The sequence below is a fragment of the Ambystoma mexicanum genome, chromosome 9 (genome assembly GCF_040938575.1).
Source record: "Ambystoma mexicanum isolate Mex_15411 chromosome 9, UKY_AmexF1_1, whole genome shotgun sequence".
NCBI classification, from domain to species: domain Eukaryota; kingdom Metazoa; phylum Chordata; class Amphibia; order Caudata; family Ambystomatidae; genus Ambystoma; species Ambystoma mexicanum.
This window is the reverse complement of record NC_090931.1, coordinates 551,817,181-551,831,961: the sequence shown is the minus strand read 5'-3', so window position 1 is coordinate 551,831,961 and position 14,781 is coordinate 551,817,181. Positions and strand designations below refer to the sequence as shown.

Here is a 14,781-nt window from a genome sequence, read left to right as displayed (position 1 = left end):
CAGCATGTCATCCGCGAAGGCAATGGCTTTGTTCTTTGTCGCCCATTGGGATCCCTCGGATGAGCTGGTGCATCCGTATTCTCGCTAGAATGGCTCCAGAAAGAGGGCATAGAGAAGATGTGCCGGGGGGCAGCCCTGCTTTGTGCCTCTGGACAGCGCCACTTTAGACGACAGAGTTCCGTTTAGTGATATTCGTATCATGGGGCTCCTGTAGTTGGCCCTAACCATTTGCATAAACCTCTTCCCGAACCCCATGCCTTCCATTGTAAGGAAGAGCTGCGACCACTCCACCCTATTGAATGCTTTTTCGACGTTCAAAGCAACAAGGATTGCTTGTATCTTTGAGTTTGAGTGCTCGGCCTTCTCGATTAGGTGGCACACCCGCCTTGTATTGTCTGGCGTCTGCCTTGTGCGGATGAAGCCTGCTTGGTCTGGGTCCACTAATATTGTGAGGTGCTTGGAAAGTCTGTTTGCCAGAATCTTAGTGTATAGTTTAGCGTCCAAGTTGATTAGAGCTATCGGGCGATAGGAGCCCGGCTGCGTCGGATCTTTACCCGGCTTGGGGAAGAGTATTCGTTTTGCTTCATTCATGGATGGTGTTAGGTCGCCTTGCGTCCTGAACGTATTGTACAGGGCGGTGAGTCGAGGGATTGGGGCCTTTTGGAATTTCTTGTAGAACGTGTCCGTGTAGCCGCCTGGTCCCGGGGCCTTATTTTTGGGGAGCTTCTTGATGGCCTCCGCGACTTCATCCGATTCAATTTCTCTATCTAGTAGAGATCTGGTCTCCTCTGGCAGTTTGGGCAGGGCTATCGGATCCAAATACGCTTTCTAGGCCTCTCTAGTTGGATTTGCTGTACTATATAGGATCTGATAATAGTCCTTCATTACTTCCACTATTTCTGCGTTCGATGTTACCCTGTCTCCTTGTGAGTTTTTTAACGGTAGAATCGTCCCTTTGCGAGATTTTCACGGAGCTGCCGTGCCAGGAGTTTGTCGGCCTTGTTGGCATACATGCATTAGCAGGGCCGTCTCAGCCTTTCTGGTTTGCAGTAGGTTAAGTTGACCCTCTATGTGTTTCAACACTCTCTTCGAAGATCTGCTTGGGTTGTTCGACACCTCCCTCCTTGCTTCTTCTAGTTTCTGCTCCAGGTCGTCTTCCCATTGTGATGGTTGTTTCTTGTCTTGCTTTGAGTGCTATCAGCTCACCCCTCATGACCGCCTTAAAGGCGTCCCATAGCACTCCCTGTGACATCTCCCCAGTGTCATTCTGCCTGAAATAAGTTTTTATCTTGTCGTCTATCCCCTCCACCACCACCTCATCCCGGAGGAGGTCTTCGGGGAACCTCCAAGTCCACAGGCGCGCCTCACGAGACCCCAGGGCCATTGACGCTATCAGAGGGGCATGATCCGAAAAAGAGATCTGGCCATGTAGTATCTCTTTAGTTCTCCTAACTAACCCAGTTGATGTCCAAATGCAGTCTATTATAGATTGTGTATTATGAACAGGGAGTATGTGTATCCCCTTTTGTTTCCATTTTTGGCTCGCCATAGGTCATGTAGGGACAACGTCTGTGATGCTTTTCTCAGGGACTTTGACGGGGCCTTGGTGTCGTAACAAGTAGTGGCGCTTCTGTCTAGACTGGGAGTCCAAGCCAGCTTCAGGTCGCCACCGAAGATTATATCTCCCGATTCAAACTCCTTCAGGGATACCAATGTTTCTTTAAGGAAACATTCCTGTCCTGTGTTGGGGGCGTATACAGACGCCAAGGTGATACGCCTTCCCCCTAGTTGAGCGTTCAGGAAGATATATCTTTCCTCTTTATCTTCCCTGTGATCCTGGATCTTCATGGTGATTGTGTCCCGCACTGCTATAAGGACTCCAGCCCTTTTCCCAACAGTGTTAGATTGATATATTGTAATGTACCCCCTTAATTTGATCTTTGCTCTCTCGCATCTCTTTACGTGAGTCTCTTGATATAGAAGGATATCCGCCTTCCATCTCTTGGCTTGTCTGTCCAGCTTGGCTCTTTTCGCTGGTGTGTTCACCCCCCTGATATTTTGTGAAAGAATCGTCACTTGCTCCATGGGGATCCTATTGTGTGATACTCCGCTGTCCCTGGGCCCACTCGACAATTCCTTTCTGTTCCTGTGAGTCCCTTAGCCTGTACCCATTTCGCCTCCAAAACCCCTCCCACCATCCCTTTCCCAAACATAACTGATCATCGAGGGGGGGGGGGGGGCGGGAAGCTAAACGCCCATGGACGAATTGTCCAGAGCTCCCGGACCCTTTTCCTCCTCGGGTGAAGGTCGTGGGGGATCCTAAACCCCACATACGATTCCAGACTTTGTGTTCCGCCCTTCGTCCGGGCCTGCTAATGTCCCTTCGGTCGAGTTTCCTTATACTGAGCTTACTGGATTGAGCTAGGGCTTTGCCTTATTGTTGTCCTCCCAACCGTCCGCAGATTCTTGGGTGTCTTTGCTTCATTTGTTTACCCCCCTTGCCTTTCTTCTGCACCGTTGTCCAGCCTTCTTGTCTGTTTGGACCCCGCGCTTTTCTTTGTGGGAGTGATAGTGCTCTGGTTGTTTCACTTTATATTCCCAGGATCTTTTCTCCCTCTTCGCACGTGGTGACTCTGTGTTGTGAGCCATCCCAGTTGAAGATGAGACCAAAGGGGAACGTCCATCTGTATTTTACTTTGTTGCTTATTAGATGCTGGACCAGCGGACCCAGCTGCCGCCTCTTGAGCAGGGTAGATTGAGCGAGATCTTGGTAGAAATATACTTCCTGCCCATGTATTCTTGTTGGCGCTGCGAGCCGTGCCTTGCGGATTATCTGCTCTTTTTGGGTATAGGACGTTATAGCAGCGAGGACATCCCGTGGCCTAGCTCCCTGCTCACCTATCCTTTTAGGACCCACTCTGTGAAGTCTATCAATTTTCACTTGCTGATCCGATTCGTCTGCCAGGATCTCGGTGAAAAGTTGTGTGACTGTCCCCATGAGGTCTCCGTCCGCTATTGATTCAGGTAAGTTCTTAATCCTTATGCTGGACCTTCGTGATCTATTTTCTACATCTTCGCATTGGATTTCAAGGAAGGTGGTGACTTGAGCTATCCGGTCGAGAGCTTTGTCCGTCTTATGTGAGTCTTCTTCCACCTGCTGCACTTGCCTCTCCAGGCTGTCCGTCCATTCCTCTAGCTTTGCTATGTCTTGTTTAATTTCCTGGATAGACAGTTTCAATTCATCCCTAAGCACTTTGAACTGAGCTTGTATTGAGCTGAGCAGTTGCGCTTGGAGCTCCTTGAAGCACTCCTGCATTTCCGTCCTATTCATCGTATTCCCTGCCATGCCTTCTTGATTGGGTTTTAGAGCTGTAGACAGCGCTTCCTTGGCTGCTGTGTTTGCGGTGGCCTCTGTGGACCACAACTGTTTGAGGTTTCTGTTTTGTCTCCGCGGAGGCGGGGAGTGCGCCGGGGTCTTCGGCCTCGATTTGGACATCAACGCCTGCCTTGTGGTGAACTCTATACTCTATCGGGCCACTACTGGAGCCTTTACCCTGGTGTAGGGATGGGCCAGCGCTGGAATAGGGGGGGGGGGGGTGGCCGTCCCAGCTTTGGGGTTGTGCAATGTCCCAGACATTCGCCCGCCTGGGATGGGCTCCAGGCCGCTAATGTCTTTACTAGTTCCGAGCACCCCCTGCCGGCCCTCTATATTTGCCCCTCAGACCTTGAAAGCTGACGTTGACTCCTTGTCCCGGGGGGGGGCTAAAAATGGCCCCAGGAGGTGATTTGGTCCCCCCTCCTCAACCCTCCCGTTCCCACCGCGTCACTCCCTTCTCCTGCTGGGTCCCCACGCGGCCTCCAGGCCTACGCCCTGCATTCTGCTGGTGGTGTGCTGCAGGGGAGGATTATATGCCGGGGCCCTCTCCCACGCCCCCACTCACTTTTCTGCTGCTCTTCCTGCCTCCATGAGGGCCGTTTTCCCGGTTCCGTAGGTGGTGTCCTACTCGGAGAGGGGGGGGCCACGGAGTTGCCCAATGATGAGGTGGCCCTTGGGGTGGAGGGGCCGTGTCAGCTCCTGTGCCCCCTCGCTCCGATGGAGTTCCCAATGGCCCCGGCCCTTTGGCTCCGGCCCCCAAGGTTGGGCGTCTGCTTTGGGGCCCTCTGGTGCCGAAACACCCGCTCTCAGGCCTCACTCCCCGGAGCCTCGAGGGGGGGGGGCTTTACTGCTGCCGCCGGGAGTCCCCCTGGGCCGCCGCCGCTCTCCGAGATCTACTCGGATGGTGCTAGCTCTCTTGGGCTCCACCGCCCTGTCGGGGGCTTCGCTGGAGCCGGGGAGCCCGATGTGTGCTGGAGACCGCTGAGCACCCGACCTGTTCGGGCCGCACTTCCTTGCGTGTCTGCCCCCGTGGCTTCTGTCCTCACACCAGTGCGATTTCCTTGCACCGGTGACAGTCGGGGGCACCGCTCGCACTCCGCTTATGCAGGTCCCAGCTTGCGCATATCATACTCGTTTTGCTGGACCTCGCTCGACCGAAGTGCTATTTTGAAATGCTTTTGTTGTGTGGCCCGTCCGGGAGAGACCCTTAAGTATGTCCTCCTGTGCTGACCGCCATCTTGGAATCCTGCTTTCACTTTTTTACTGCTTTAATTGTGGGCAGTTTTTATTATTTTTGTGTTCTTTGGCGACAAGTCTATGAAGGATTTTTGATACAATGCCTATGGAGTGCTCTCCAGCAACCTTCAGCAACATCTCACTTGCCCACGCAAAGCCCCCTAGTTAGGGATTGCTTGATATCTGACTTAAGACAGATCACTTTCCTTTGCCTTGCCCATAAAACTGAGCCTGGGAGATTGAGCATGGAAGATTGAGAAATCTGCATGCGGATGGGGAACTACACAACAAAATTGCTGCATCAGACCCGAAAGCATACAGTTCAGTCTAGCACTAAAGCTCCTATAACTGTAGTCCGTCGTAATCGCATTTGCCTCTTTGCTCATTCACCCGACGCTTCTCACAGTCCACCTCACACACTGCAGTGATCTGCTTGCAAATAACACAACTTTCACGCAGCAGTTCTGATGCACACATCTCTTGCTCTGTAAGCTTTGCACTGTCTTGCTGCTGCGCCCTGATACCCTCAGGTCTGTTGCGCATTAGAAAGAAATAAACAAACCAACATGTCAGCGGCTAGCCTGATCTCGCAGCACAGACCGGACAACATGCAAAAATGCGGCCAAAATGGAAGAGATACACTATAGACCATTTTACGTTTCATAGCATATGGATAAATGCTTATGTGGTTCTTTACACCTGATCCCCTGTAGCTAATCCCCTGTTCTTTTTGTGCACCCCTCCCCTTTTGCCTTCCCTTCTTTAGCTCTTCATCCCATTTAGGGGACCTCCGTAGTCTCCTCTTAATCCCTTCATGGTGTGTAAAACTGCCCCTTTTATGGGGTCACAATTTCACAACTGCTTTACTCCTGAATGGTTGGTTTCATTTTGGTTAAACCACTTGTTTGCACTAATGGGACTTTCCTCTTAACTGATTGCAGGAGTATTCATTCATCTTTCAGTTTACTCTAATAACTCTGGGAAATTATATCAAATGGAAATGAAGCGGTTTAACTCAACCCTTGAATGTATACATCAGCTGTAACCAAAATGTGCTTTCCAGTTTGTATTCAGGTTGTGTACAGTAAACATTTTTTTTTGTAAATCCCTATAAAACACTTAAACACTTGTCTAAGGCCAATGCTTCCACCTCACCATACATTGCAAACTTCTGTACCATGTCCTTAAAATATATTTAGCAAAAGTCTTGTACTGCTTATTAAACTGTTACTATGTAGAGCATGACCAAAGGGTCACGGCTGTGGGGCTTTTTAACTAGCTATCCCAGTATTAACAATTGTGCCTTATTTTGATGTCCAAATATTTTAGAAAGTTTACTTTTATAAATTAATATTTTCATTTCACGTAAAAGGCTGTATTCAATCTTTTTTTAAAACAATATATTGGTCTTCTTTCCTCTAGGAACATGCCTTTGAAAGCAGCCAGAAGTACAAAGAAGGGAAATACATCATTGAACTTGCCCACATGATCAAGGATAATGGTTGGGACTGAAAAATGGTGAGGGAAAGGCACCTGATGAAGGAAATGCCACCCAACCGGACATTGTATCCTGGCGTGAGCGATTGGATCGGCGCCTGACTCATATGTTCAGAGACCGGGCTACATGGCGCACCTCCATCTTCCCTGGCGACTGGTCTTCACAATCCTCACTGCCCTGGATCCCCCTTTCTGTCTCTTGCTTTTGTTTCAGTTTTGTGACTTGATTCCAGCTTCTTCTCTTTTGTTTAGAGTTGGCGGGACAAAAGGAAAATAAGAGTTCATCAAAGCTCAAAAGCATTCCACTTTCATGTTCAACTTTGTGTGCTCATTTGAAAAAGAAAAGATTTGGCGGACCTTTGTCAAAGAAATAGTGCACTACTTTTGCAGAAAGAGGGAGAACAGGGTCCCAGAAAGCGGGTGGGAGGCCGTGTCCGAAGAAGTGAATTGGTCCATGTTTGGTCCTTATTCTGCCAGTGATGTACTGTGCAAGTCCACTTTCATCTGTCTGTATTTGTTACCTTAATGCTTCAGAGTGTAGACTGTGTTCGTCTAATGCATTCAAAGAATGAGAGGGATTGTAGAGCCAGGGAACAGCATTTTTCAGCATGAAAACACAATCGTTTGTAGTGAAGAGATGCATGAAAAATAACTGCTGGGCCACGCTCACTCCAAAAGGCCACTGAACCGCAGTTCAGCTAAGACTGCAACACTTTTGTCCGCGCCAACTTCAGCAACTCATGCAAAGTGAATTTCATTAACTGTAAACGTTTTGCTGCTTTTTAAGTTGCATTGCTGGTTTGGCAGTGAAATGTCTGCCTCTCGCCCCAAGCACAGGTTGCAATACAGGTCGGACAGTCAGGAGGGCAGCATTTCTAGAATTCGACATTACTGAGTGGTGTTGAAGGGGGGGGGGTCAACCTCACACTGAAACCAGTGTCCAATTTAGGAAGGGGGTTTTCAGTTGCATTCAAGGAATAAGATTGGGATGTATTGACCACAAGATTTTTTTCATCGCTGGGCACTTTTACAATGTGTGCCATTTAATCAACTGGAAATTGGGGAGTTTCTAGTTGTGGTGGGGGTTCTTCCACATGAGGTGTGACATGCATAATAAAGTTACAAACTGGTTGGTGCGAGACCCCCACCAGTGATCCAATGAACTGTCACAAACAATAGCATATGGGGTTTGATGATCCTCCCTTTAATCTGGACAGGTTTCGAAACCACTGTTGACCTCTTTGACAAGGTACACAGTTCTTTACTTACTTTTGTTTCTAGACTATGCTATTGAGGCCCATTGCTTGGCTCATATTTAGTTCAGATGCCCCAGTGTTGATCCTGCTACAGCTTTAAGCACAGCAGAACTCAATTTTATGGCTTTTTAGAAACTGGAGCGAGATTTATGGCCAAAAGTCATGCTGCAGGTATTTGTAACTAGTTCTCTCGTTTGGACATTAGTTGCAGCTGCTGCAGATTGTTCCCATCCCTGGCCTACTCAAAGTTGCCGAGGTTGCTGCTGGCAGCATTCTCTACATTGTATAACTTTAAACAGATGTATGTAGCTGGCTGCAGTTTTTGACTTGAACAGATGTTAGACATATTGGGGCAGGCCCTGACCATCACATTTTAATAACACTGTGATCTGTCAAGGCACCAAAGGTCTGTCTCCCAGAAATACATTTTGGAACTTTGGTCTCATTTGGTGCCTTCCAGAAGTATGTTGATCTCCCAAACTCCTGTCTTTTTAGTTTGGTGAATTCACTACAGAATCCTAAGGATGTTTCTACAGCAGAACCACAGGCATCATTCAAAGTAGATTGGTTTGCTTACGCATAACCGCACTTTTAGGAATATCCTTCTTGAGAAATTCTTGCAAAATGCTTTTTGCAAGAAAGGTTTATTGACAGGCGTGTTGCTGACTCATTTGTGTCACCCTATTCATTTATGTGGATATAAGACCTGCTCTGCAAGTCTTGCAGACTTTGATGTTTGTTCTCTGGAAAGGCTCTACTTTCCTGTCCTGAGCAATCCTGACCTGAATTCCACAGGGCACATGAAGTATTCAGATTTAGACCTCCAAAGTATGTCCCAAAATGTCTCCCAGGCTGCTGTTTACAATAGGACGATTGGCTATAAAGGACAGCTATGTCCTGCAGCTTATTCACAGCCCTACCGCTTGGCATGGATGAGAGTGCTGTGGAGTAATCTGCAAAATATATGCTTGTGTGCATGTTAATTGGCACATTTTGGCTGGGTGCAATCCTTGATTATCAAGCATGGACGTTTTGACTCCATTAACTACATTGAAGGGCTGGTACTTGAGCACTTCTAAAATATCCCACTGAATCACCTGGATGACTGAATGTTGATGGGCCTTTTGTCCAAACTTACCTGGCAGTTGCCATTCTAGAGATCTTTTAGAAAATTTAAATTTGGCTAGATTTGTTTTGAAATGAGTGTCCTTTAAAAAAATATATACATATAATAATAATTCAACTGTTGACAAATTCCAACAGGCTCAGGTTTTTAGGTGAAGTACTTGCTGGACAAGGATCATTGACATGGACACGTGTAGGCAGTGTTTGAAGCTCGCTGCAGTAGAGCACTTCAGTTTTACAGCATGCGTAATGCAACGGTTCATAAGTAACAAATGCAACACTAAGCTGTGCTCATTTACTCTAAACAAGCGGGAATACGCACAGTCAACGCCTTCGACCCGTAGGGGGTTACCAAATTAGTGCTGCATTTCCTGTGCAAGCACTCAAGTGGTGCAAGGTAGCACCACGCTGGCGCCTTTTTATAGCAGGTGCTATCTTGTCACACTGGTCTTGTTATTGAGCCAGACCTCCGATTCTTCCCTTGCTTATCTGTGAGGCTAAATGGATTAGTACATGGTTTGTTTTCTTTGTCAAATCAGCTCATAATGTAGGTTTTGCCTCTGATATGTTGCCATATAATCTATTGTCACATTCACAACCTTTCTTTAGAGGAGTGGTGGGTATTGTCAGCAAACTGCTTACATCTTTGTTTCCAATGGATGGCTAAACCTCATCACTGCAAGTGCTGCCTTGCTGTAACCTTCAAGTATTACCTGGCTGGAACTTGGCGTCCTTGCATGCATTAAGTAAGGATTGCGTACTGAGAGCAGTTAAACCTCTACCCCAGTTTGCAACTGTGCAATGTAGACATTGTCCTGTCTAAATATTTCATTTTCAACAAAATATACATCCCCGATTTTGTTTATACTCGCAAACGCAAATCTCTTGAAAAATGTAACTGTACTGCGCAGTTCTTCACAGATTCTGTCCACGCTTCTTTTCATGGTGGTTAGGGTAGAATGTCGACAGGAGTAGTCTTGTGCAACAGGGGTAGCTGTGGCTGCAATGCAGGGTGAGTATGCGAGCATGCAATGCCTTTAACATATTGAGCACCAATGTGGATTGTTGTTGGGGCAAGAGGTAGCCCGGTGTCATTAAATTAAGAGGTCTCTGGATTGGTGCTTAAACATGAAGACAAGTGTGTAGTTGGCAGCATGGAATCAGTTTTACCCGTCGCTGCCAAATGCGATTCGACGAGTTTGTAGATGGTGGGTTGGAGAGGGTGGATAGTTAGTGAAGAAAAGCGTGGCATCTATTGATCCCAAAGGGATGGCTTCAAACAAATTATACCCCGAGCACAACCAAAGATGAGAATTGCAGAGTTTGCTCCTATAAAGCAATTGTGCAAAATTGGCTATGTTTGTTTTGCATGGGTGCAAACATAACATTGACCCTACCTGCGAGCACCTTAAGAGTAATATATATGAGAACCTTTTTACCTGGGGGGGGGGGTGACATCTTGTAAATAGTACTATTTAATTTTGTGAATAATGTATTGTGGTGCTGTGACAGTTTCTCGGAAACCTGACAGAGCACTTTTTGTTAGGTATGTTTTTATTTGTAACTTGAGCTTTTTTTTTTTTGTCCTCTTCCGCTAAGTATTGTTGGATCCTTTTTGTGTGCCCATGTTTTTTAGCTTCATTTATGGGCACAGATGCAATCTCACCAATGTTTCCCAGAGATCTGACCTATAGCCTATAGTTTTTAAAGGTCACCTGACTTCATTTTTATTGGACTTGCTTCTCTTGGTGATGTAATGCAATGCAAAGTTCACCTCATTATAGGCCCACTAATCTTCAATACCTGATGCAAAAAAATAGACTTTCCAAAGGAAACTAATATTGTTAACTAGGAAGTGGGGTTGGCATCAGCTTACCATGTGGTGCCTGTTGCCCATCTCTAGCACTGAGGGCGCACACTGCTCCTGGTCCTTCCTACAACTTTACAAAGGCGGCAGGGCAAATCTGCAGTTGTATCAACAAGTCAGCTGTTTTAGGACCGTTTTTTTTCTGGTTTTTTATTTACTTTTTTTAGTTTGCACAGTTTGAGTGAATATGTAATATATGCATTTGCAAATGTATCTACACAGCCGCCAAAAGAACTTAAATTGTGTTTTGTTCACCAATGAGTGGATTTTACATTTTCCGTGCTCTACTGGCGTTGCGTTAGAATGCCAACAGGCACTATTTTATGAATTAGTTCAGGGAAGTAAAATATTTGGGAAATTAAATATCTGCACAAATAAATCTGAAATAAAATATTTGAGCAGTAAATGGGCTTTTCTCCCAGGTTGTTTCAAAAACTAAAATAAAACGCTCGTCTGATCTCACAAATTAGCACTTTATATTTGTTTCCACCCACATTTGCTGCTTCCCCCATCACGTCTAACATTTTAAAGTTCTTTGTCACTGTTCACGCTTTCTTATCAAGATTTCTTTTTCATCCCATCCCCTAAATACTTCCTGAATGAATTGGGGGCGGGGGTGGGGCCGAGGGCAGACAAGCAAGGATTATGTTCTAACCACCGCTCGAACATTCGCCTGCTCTCCTCACACACCTTCAGCCGGATATCGTGTGCCTCAGGAGGAGGATTTCTGTCCAATTTTGAATGACTTTTAATTTTCTTTTCCGTTAAGGCACTGATGCCGATTTCACAAGCTGTCAACCATGAACCCACGTCTCTGCTAAAGTTATTACATTTGCTGAGGAGTGTTGGTGCTTTATGTATTGCCAGACCAAGAGGGTGACATTTGCATCGTTTAAAGTGATCCATTCAGGTGAACTTTTTAAAAGCCTGGTTTGCTACAGCATTGAGGGAAGCACTGGCTGTGTTTATAGTAGCAACTCATGGTGTTTTCTGACCGGGAAAAGCAGAGCTTGCAAATTTCTTTCACATAGGCACTGATTATCAACTAGCAACACACCAGGCTAGGCTTCCAAAAAATGAGTTTGGAGGAAAAAATAAAGAAATTCACGTTCTTCACACAAGCATCGTCGACTCAGTGACATTTCGAAGGGGGCATTGAGTGTTTGTTGCATTTTTACATTTCAGGCATCAGCTTATTTTCTTTCACGACACGTCAGTGGAAGTAACAACTGTTTACATCTCCTTCAGAAGGGTCTCATGCTTTCTGTTTAATACCTTTCTTTGCTCTGCTAGTTTCGACATGGACCAATGGCACAACAAAAAATGCTGTGCATGCCTTTGTGGAGAATCACTTTTTTTTTCCTGTGCTGCACGATTTTAGCATTTGTGTTTTTCATTTAATATGTATTTCTTTTTGTTGGCTGCAACTGCGGATTAATCTGTTCTTTTTTAAATTACCTCTTTTCTCTAGTTCTAATTGATTACCACTCAAGTCATTGAATCAAGAACGTTGTAGATGAAACCTTTTAAGAAAGTGAATGTTTTCTGTAATTTAATTTGAACATCTTTATACTGCAAAGGTTGCAAGTGGCAAAAACACACATTTAAGAACCAAGTTTAAAATACCCTTTGGGGTTTTGTTTAGCTATACTTTATTTTAGAGTCTGTAATGTTATGAAAAGTTCAATTGTCCTCTTCTTTCCTTGCACATATTTAGTGTGCGGTCTGGTTATTCTTTGCCTGATGGATGCACTGACCATTTACAATCTGCATACCCACTACCCCTCATGCCAGAATTGTACATGTAAAAACCCAAAAAGTGGGTGTGATCCTTCGCATACCCTTCCCCCAACACATTCTCTAAATATTGTTAGCAAATGGTTAATTGGCAGAGTACCCATTCCTGTTTTTTGTACTATCGTGAAGCCAGAGAAACTAATTGGTACAATTGATATTAATCAGAGAAAGGTGTTCAGTTGGGTAATTTGTCCTGTCCTGTTTTGTCCAACGCCAATTTAATTGCAAATCCTCCCAAAATGCAATACCTCAAGTAAACAAACTGCCTGCATTTGTGTACTTTAGCTGCTCCTAATCGCCAGCACTCTCTGTCAATGTGCCAGAATGCAGCAAAGAATGTTATTGAATGTTAAGGGCTATTAAGATCTGTTATTGCCTGCAAATACAGGAAATAGGGCTGTTGGCATCTTGCAGAGTGGACAGACCTCTTGATCACTAGTCAGTGTAATCCGAGTTCTGCAGTGAATACGTTTGGTGCCAATCTTATTTAGTCTGATCGCACATCAACACAGACGTGGAGCAGACCGGACCTAGGAACATGAGACTGGCAATCACTCACGAAGACTCTTTCACTGGGACTAGCCAAGTGCTAACCAGGGTATTGGAAGCTGCTACAAAAGGAACTAAGAGTCTGACCATAAATAGAAAGTTGGTGCCATCCGTTTCTTCGGAAAAAGCAATTACAAACTTTTAACATTCTAGTCCCCTTTCCATAGTGTCCTATACTGGCCTTTAGCAGCCTGTATAGCCTACTTTTCATTTCCTAGGCTTTCTGGAAAGTTTACGGTGGTGGCAGGGACATGGAGAAGTGAGGTGTTGCTCAGGGCAACACCTGGCAAGAAGAAAATCTTTTACACACCAAAAATGAATGGGGAGATTTGTGGAGACGGTCAGAGGGCTTGGAATGTGGGCCAATACCTGTAGTTAATGCGCACATTGCGAGCCATCTAATTGGCACCAATGCCACGAGTTCTAATAAGGTTTTAAAAATGATAAAACGAGGTCTGAGGGACAAGGTCCAGGCTTGATCTGTTAACCTTAAGCCCTGTCTATGAAACCATGTGTCTACTGCTCTGATACCAAAAAGGGATCTTGGCAGTGTACAGATGCTCAAATTGAGAAGTCTATGCGTGTGGACAATAATTTGTAACTGAATGTTTCAAGTGATGGTATGTAACTCCGTTTCTATATGGAACGAGCCCAATAGCTGAAGTTCTTTCTTGATGGTAGTGGCAGATGTAATTGCAAAGGTAACTCATCATATTGCTGCTATATTCTCTACTTCTACAGTAAAAAAGTAAAATATGAAAAATAATTAACAACAAATAAGCTTTAATGGTTGTACACTCACAAATCTGCTACATTTTCTTTCGCAATGAAGACATGTATTGTATCTTTTTTTTTTTAAACTAGCAGAATGTTTTTCCCAATTTATCCAAGGAAGAGAAGATATTTGTGGAAAAAAACATATTGTTTGCCCCTCTGTTTACAGATTGTTAAAGCTTTTATGTTGGCATGTTTTTGTACTTTTTGTCATTGTTTCCAAATAATTTGTCTTGACATTTTCATGTTTGTATATAGTTATCCAGTATTAGAGAAAAGTGCATTATTTCTGTCATTTACAATGTGTTGGTGCTCATTTGAGGAAATAAAGTTTTCAAACCTTGAAAGTAAACCATTATTCCTTTTTTGTCAGACTGTAAAGTCTACTTGTAAAGTGTGGTATCCTGCTCAGTCTTCTGCTATGCACCAATATTCTTGAACATGAACATCAAGATGACTCGTTCCCTCATGCATTTCAGAAAGGATCTAGAGACGTTCCTTTTCAGAATATTGCTGGGTCCTGTCCTCAACCAAATCTCTTTGCTTTTCTGCCATTTTCTTCTACCCCTCTGCCTCCACCTTTGAACAACCCTTCTTGCTTCCAAGCCACCAGGTCGTTTTTTTTCTTTTTTTAAATACAAAACTTGCTTACATGCATGAGCATTTTTGCATAGTGATTCCCGGTGGTTCTCTTTACATACATATACTGCATTTTGGCTTGACCCACATTTACCAACGCTTCAGAGGCCAATGCCAATCATAGATCAGCATCTTGAGGCCTCTTTAAACCTAGTGTCCAAGGTCCAAGTATTGATCATTTCCTCTTACTGGGTTCCTCCCCCATACCACATTTGGTGTGGCACTAGGTAGCTGGACTGTAACGAGAGCGGATAGAAGTCCTGGCCAGATAAGTAAACTTGTCCTTGGCCAACCCAGGATCTGCTTTTCTGATCACTGTTGTCATCTGTTAATTCTAAAACTGTCTCACCCTGTGAAACTATCACAGCCTTCCAAGGACAATGAGTTGGCTGCAGTAGTGGCACGCAAGGGAGAGACTGCTCTGTTGGCTCTTAAGAGTAAGGGAAGTCGTTTTTCAAAAATTACTAAACCCCTTTCTCCTAGCACAGAATTTTCCAAAAGAGGTTACATATGTTTTCTAGAACCAATTCCATGCTTGCATAAAAGAAGAAAATGGCAGAGAATGTTTTTGATTTATACTGTATATTAATTCAATAGTATCCATATTAATCTAAACATTTTAGTAACAATGTATGGGATCATTTATATTGATATCAATGAAATGG

At 44.8% G+C, this 14,781-nt stretch overlaps 1 protein-coding gene across 12 annotated transcripts in view; it reads left to right on the top strand.

Annotated features, from left to right (window-relative positions):
* Positions 1-13,829, top strand: part of YPEL2 (yippee like 2) — a 318,063-nt gene extending 304,234 nt beyond the window's left edge. For all 12 annotated transcript variants that reach the window (XM_069615144.1, XM_069615145.1, XM_069615135.1 and 9 more), the window contains one exon: positions 6,035-13,829. In XM_069615144.1, the coding sequence (XP_069471245.1) occupies positions 6,035-6,124 (90 nt within the window). In that variant the 3' untranslated portion in view covers positions 6,125-13,829. The remainder of the gene's footprint in view (positions 1-6,034) is intronic.
* Positions 13,830-14,781: the final 952 nt, after the last annotated feature.